Source organism: Nycticebus coucang, chromosome 6 (assembly GCF_027406575.1).
Source record: "Nycticebus coucang isolate mNycCou1 chromosome 6, mNycCou1.pri, whole genome shotgun sequence".
Lineage (NCBI taxonomy): Eukaryota > Metazoa > Chordata > Mammalia > Primates > Lorisidae > Nycticebus > Nycticebus coucang.
The window spans coordinates 89,790,561-89,797,568 of NC_069785.1; the positions used below are offsets into that span (position 1 = coordinate 89,790,561).

The window sequence follows — 7,008 nt, forward strand, 5'->3', positions numbered from 1 at the left end:
TCCAGAGTTGCCTATAGATCCCAGAAAAGATATTAAAAGTAACATTAAAGGCTGAGAGAAATAAATATAAGTATAAACAATACCTAGGCACAACATAATAAAACTTCTGACAATCGTAAAAGCAAAAAAAGTTGCAATCTTCAACTTGGGGGAAAAAAGTAGCAATACACAGCATGTGAAAATATCCTTCAAGATTATGGATAAAATAAAATTTTTCAGGTACAAAATAAATTACTGAGCATATTTGCACTAAGTATCTGCTAATGTGACTTTTCAGCAGTGGAAAATGATAATTGATGGAAATATAGATTAACGAGAAAAATTAAGAGCAATGGGAAAGATAAATATACAGGTAAATCTAGGTTAACTAGACAGCACAGAATAATGAAAACCACAATATATTTCAGTAATGATGTTAAATGCAAACACAGATAATACATCAATTAAATAGCACAAATTGCCAAAACAGATTTATAAAAACACCACATGCTACTTACAAGAAACATCCCTTCAGTATAGGAGAGCTCAAAATAAAAGGAACAAAACAAATACTCTTCATAAACAAAAACCAAAATAAACCTAGTGTAGCTAAATTAATGAAATGGTGTAAATAATTGCTAGATTAGAAGATGAATATTCGACAACCATAAAATGTGAAATTCGCCAAAATGGTATAATAGTTCTAGATTTGAATGTCCCTGATAACATAATTTCACGGTATATTTTAGCCCAAATCATCATCAGAAATGGAGAAATGAATATAGTCAAAAACTTGATATGAAAGTTTTAACATAAACAGAAATCAAGTCTACAGAAGATTTGCACATCAGAATTACCAGACTTGACTTTATTAACATACAGAGAACACTGCACCCAAAGTACAGAACAGAATTTGTAAAGATTGTCTCATAGAGTATTTCTCTCAAATGACCATATGCTGGTTCATAGAACAAGTTTCAACAAATTTCAAAAAATTTAAGCCACACAGAATATATTCGCTAACTACTACTGAAATAAGCCATACAGTAACAACAAAATGATAACTAGAAAATTCACACGTGTTTTAAAATTCAGTAACATGCCTTTAAATACAGAGTGAACTGAATAAAATATTACATTGTAAATTAGGGGATAAGTTAGTACTAAATGATAATAAAAATTCTCTCTCTGTGTGTATGGCATGTGGTTCAGCTAATCTGTTGCTATTTATTGTTTTAAATATATACATCTTTATACAGAGATATAAAAAATACTGAAGCCCATAGAGTCAAGCAAATATAACTATTTTAAAACGAAAACTCAATTCATTTGTCACAGGCAGGTTATGTTCAATAAAAATGGAAGAAAGAGAAGTTTAGACATTATTTAATCCATTTTAGTATTTATTTATTAATTTACAAATACTTCTTGACATATTTTATGCCTAGCCACTTTTCTAGGCTCAGGAGCTGGATGGGGAGATGGCAGTGAAGTTGACAAACATATCTCCTTTCGTTGAGATGAAGTGAAGTCAGATCGTATGTGCTTGAACTGGTTTCCTGCAGCAGAATCTGAAGCATTAGTGTGCAAGAGGATGAAAAGTACGACAAAGGGTGCCTAACACACGGAGGGACAGGATTTGGTTATTCCTGAGGCAGTTCTAAGGGAAGATCATTGCAAATATTTTACAGAAACTTATAGAGCTGATTCTTCAATTCACATCTTACAATTACAGATTTCTAAAAATCTCCATGTCTCAGATCCTCAGTGACTCAACACAATTTTACTCTTTAATTATTAGGAAACTCTGAACATAAGATACAGCAAGACTATTAAAAATATTCTAAAGCAAGTACAGATATTAAACTCAAACTGTGAATGTGGATTGAGTGTATGGAATTTGAATATTAACCTAATTCCTCATTTCATAAATGCCTTGAGTTCAACAGAGTGACAGGGTTGATTAAAAAATACAAAGATTTTAGGTAGATATAAGGATATGGATTCTAGGGAAATTCATAGATGGTGAATAGTCTGAAGCATTATTTTTATGGTAAGTCTATTTTCTGATAACACATCTCATTTACTGCCTGAATCATAAATAACCTGGCACGTCATTGAGGGTGATTTTCAAAAGGAAATTTTTGAGCTGAAAATGAACTGTGATTATAAGAAAATCCAACATCCCCAGAATTATAAAGGTATGACTCTCAATCCCATATCTATCTATAATTTTCTCTGGCTAAATCCTAAGTAAAAGTTTGGATTTCACTAACACAGTGTGTGAGAATGTGTTTTTAAAGACAATGCTAAAATTAAAGCCATAATTAGGATTCAGAATTAAATATAATTCTCATTGGATACGTTTCATGAAATAGAAATGTTATTGGTCCAATTCTCATTTATTTGACAAAAATCTAGTAGTAAAATCCTTGTATCCATAACTGTACATATAAGCTAGTTTACAAGGTAAAATGCAACTATTCATTAAAATTCTAAGTCAAAATACTTGTAGTTCCTGATTGCTAATAAAATAACCACAGTCACCTATAAAAAATGCCTTGCACTCTTTATGCCTACATTTGGCAGCATATTCCACAAATTCTTTTAGTCTAAATAAATTGGTGGTTGATTTAATCTACATTTTGTTAAGCATTTTAATTTAATTACGTGGAGTAAATAGCGAAACAGTAAAGTTTAAAGGTACAATATGTCCTTGGTAGTGAAATTCCCAGCCGATAATGATAAATTGCAGGGAAATATTTTAATATTCACTATCGTCTGGAAACCAGTAGATGAACTTCAATGTAGATAAGAAACTTTTGAAAGAATAGCCTAAATTAAATTTACAAGAACATAGGCCTTGAACTTTTAGTTATAACTCAGGAAAAACAGATTTGGAGATCATTGCAGATTACTTTTGGAAAATATTAATCCAATCTACTATTATAGAGGGATCAAGATGATAAGGCATATAAGTGAAATTTATTGAAAATAAGATGCAGTTATTTTCTTGTAAGAAGTCAGGATATTTTCATACAAAAATCTGATGAGTTGTAGCCAGTCCATAAACTTGATAATAAGCTGTGGAGGACCCGGCTGGAGAAAGCAGAGAAATAGTGTGGTTTCTGAGAAATGCTCTACAGAGCAAACCCTAATAATCTCAGCTGATTAGAAAATTTCTGTTTAAAGAGATAAAACAATTAAGTATTATAAAGTTCCAAAGGAAATGAATAAAGGGAACATGTCACCGTTCCCTAGATTCTGGAGAGCTGAGAATACCAAGAGCTGCAACAATGTGTTGAGAGCTCAAGTAAAAATTATATAAAATATTTTATATCACAGGTAGTAACGAAGGTAGTTTTAATGCTGAAAAGGCTAAAAGTATAAAAAATAATAGGAAAGTTTCTGGAAAATATATATGTAAAGAATCAAGTTATTAATTTAGGAAAACAATGTATTCAATTATAAGTGGGCGATAGGCCAGTTAGTGTACAGTTTATTAGTAGAAAGAAGATAATAAGCAGATAATACCAATCCAGGGTTATAGATAGAACATGCAGACTGCTGGGATGGTGCCCAAGGGTGTGTATGCATGTGTATGTGCACATGTGTGTATGTTTGTTGTGTGAGGAGGAGGATATTAAAACTATGATGAAGGTATAGCAACTAAATTGAACATTGACAAGTATTTAGGAATAAGACAAAGGAAGGAAGAGGTGGTGAAGTTTCAAAGACGGGGAGGCGAGAGAAAGTTTGGCCCACCAAGGAGGGGTGACCATGCCCCCACAGCTGCGGTGCTAAGTCCCAGGAGTTAAGAGTAAGTGATGAGACTGGACACAGCGTGGCCTTAGCATGGTGTGGAATGATGGACTTTTAAAGAATAGACGATGATTGTTTAGGGGACAGGAATAGCATTAGCTTTGTCTTCTACCACTTTTGTCATTGGTTAACTTGGAATCAGTTGCCTACCAATAGATTTATCCATTGAAGTACATGAAAGAAAATGTTGAATAAGAAAGTTCAGCTTATAGAATAATTTCAAATTCATATCACAAACTTTAAAAACTATTTCTTAAAAACATGATGAATTAAGATGATATCCAAAATAACACAGGCAGTTGTCATGAAATTTCCCTTCCTGGAAATGTGGTGAACTTTCTTAAACCATGAGTAAAAGGCCTTGTAGGAAACTTACAGTGCCTTGTGTTGACTGGGGACCGCAGGGGCCAGGAGGAGCGGGAAGTGCCATGCGGCTGGTGGCTGCAGTGAGCACCCTTACTCTCCTGCCGAGTTGCAGCAGCAGAAATAGGACTGGCAGAGCGACACGGGTGGCAAGATTTCACTCTGACATGAAGTAGGAGTGACCAGAGGAGAGGGTGGGTGTGATGGAGAACAGTCTCTGGGGAGTCATTTTTATGAGTTTGTGCAAATAGTAGAAAATGTGCCCAGAGAAAGGAAAGGTATGTTTGGTCCTATTGAAGCAGACTTAGGGGAAAGATCCACTTCTAATGAAAGTTTGTGAAATATCTCAAATTAGGGTCACAGACTGCAGCTAGAGAAGTTCTCTCCTCCAACTTTGGTAGAGAAGTTGCCTCTAACGTCCTGTGAGACACAGCACCCTTCCTCTGGGGTCAGCTTTCTCAGCTTCCTCAGCGATTCTCTGCATTGCCTGCCTGTCCTCTCCATTCTCACTCTAAGATTCCTCAAAAGCCAAAGGAATGTGCATTTCCCACCATTCACCCAGCTCTTCACTCCCAGTTTAATTTCTGTGGGGCAAGGATTTTAATGATGCTCAGAGAGAAAAATGGAGAGGGAAGAAAACAGCAATCAAACTGGGTACAGAGAAAAGATCACCCAAACGTGAGTAGTCAGAAAAAAATGTCCTCTGTGGGCATTATGTGACCTTTCCTCAATGATAAGAAGAAAATCAACCTACAATGAAAGAAACAGAGAAATGAGATAGTTTACCTAAAACCGTATCATCTCTCTCTCTCTCCGTCTCTCTCTTTCTATGTGTGTGTGTATATATATAGATATTGTGTGTGTATATGTGATGTATGTATGTCTCTGTGTGTACATATGTGTGTATATATAATATATACATATATATGTATTATACATATATAATACATATACATATATGTATTATGTAGACATATATGTAAAATTTTTCTTGTAATATATGCACGTGTGTATTATATATTATATTGTATTATAATACATAATATATACTATATAATATGTGTATTATATTATGTATACATATGTATGTTCCATATACATACACATATATGTATATATAATACATACACAAACATACATACATCAAGAAAAATTTTAGAAAAAAGCTCATAACTTAAAAAAAATTGTATTATTAAATGATCCCATAAGAAAGAAATATAAAGGATTCAGATGAAATTGAAGGTGGCAGAAGTAAGGAAAGGATTTTAAAAGGCAAATACATGATGGAGATGACACTGGAAAGACCACAGATCACAATTAACATTTAGAAGTCCTTTCCCTGTAATGTGGAGACTCCAAAAGACAAAGGAAGGCACAGGGAACAGGGCAGGTACGGGCTTGCAAATCACAGGAGTCAACATGTTCTTAATGGATAGTCATAAGTCACATACACATAAAATAAAATAACCAAGTGCTAAAAATGGAGCAGAAATGTTATTCAAAGATATAATGCAAACAAAGGAACTCAATGTATAGAGTTTAAAGAATTACTATATACAGAGCATTGTTCTTAAAAATTAACTAACATTGATAAATAAATTAGTGAAATTATTCAATCTTATAGTTTAAGAAAATGTCTCCATATACTCAAATACCAAATATATATTATGGTTTATTTAAATAGAAAAACAAGTCAGGTAGGTTTCAGACATTATACTTAGCAAATTTAAATATTCCACAAAATATGGGAGTAACGACTACAGAACTTTAAGACTGAATCTTCCTTACTCGTCCATGTTGAAGTTCAAGTGCAAAGAGTTTTATACTGAGACTTTGGAATACTGCCCATTTAGGCTTCTTAAAAATTTTACACAGTTGTAACTGCTCTTCATTGCTTGTTGGCTGCCTATGAAAATTTGATTGAAAAAACTTAAATGTTCCTACAAAACTAGTCGTACCCACCCATGATTTTCTGCCCACTGTAGCCAGCCCTGTAGCAGCCACTCACTGACTGGCTCTCCAGCCCATTATAAGTGGCCTGGGCTGCTGACATCCCCATGCCTTGCATCACCTGACTGCTGCATGCCCCATTGCTGGCCCCTGTTGTTGAATTCAAGAAGAGCTCTATGTATCTGTGCTGCATGTTAGCCCTGTCTTTCGACATTGCCGCCACAGCCTCTTCGTGAGTGGCAAACTCTACATCTGCTTCGCCGGTCACTCTTCCATCTGGGCCAATCTCAATATGCACTCTCACAGGGTTGAGTGGAGAGAAGAAATTGTAAATGTCATTCTCGGTCACTTTGTATGGCAGCCCCCTCATGTGGACGCTGTGGGGACCCATTTTGCACCATGAGTTTGTGAAATCTGGATTAAAAAAATTACCTCTTCAGTGTTTTCTCATGCAAACTTTTCTTCTAGCATGTGATATTGAGTAAACTAAAACTGTTTTCAGCTTTTCCCAATTAACATTTTGGTAGTATACTTTACAGCAATGTTATCTGAGTTTAAGAAGTTTAAGTATGTTAAATATGGACTTTTTGCCACCACATCACAGTGAACACACTGGGCAGATGTGCTTTTTTGGAAAACTCAAAGGTGCTAGCTCCCTGATTCAAAAAGAAATATTTCTCATGTTCATTGTAGTTTATTTTCATTTAAAATCTTTTAGGTTAATTTTAAGCTTTTTAAGAGTTAGTTTTAAGAATTGAGACACAATACTAATACTGTAGGAATTGGTGAGGTCTTGGCTTAAAACTTTCTTTGTACTGTGATTTCCTTTTGGGTGTATTTTGCTAAGTGAAACTTGTTAAATTTTTTTGTTAACTACATTTTTTTCTTAAAATA

The 7,008-nt window shown here is 34.2% G+C and overlaps 1 protein-coding gene across 1 annotated transcript; it reads right to left on the minus strand.

Moving 5' to 3' along the window:
* Window positions 1-6,112: 6,112 nt before the first annotated feature.
* LOC128588792 (heterogeneous nuclear ribonucleoprotein F-like) lies at window positions 6,113-6,505 on the minus strand. The gene has a single exon (XM_053595593.1). The coding sequence runs from the start codon at window positions 6,503-6,505 to the stop codon at window positions 6,113-6,115; it is 393 nt and encodes a 130-aa protein (XP_053451568.1).
* Window positions 6,506-7,008: the final 503 nt, after the last annotated feature.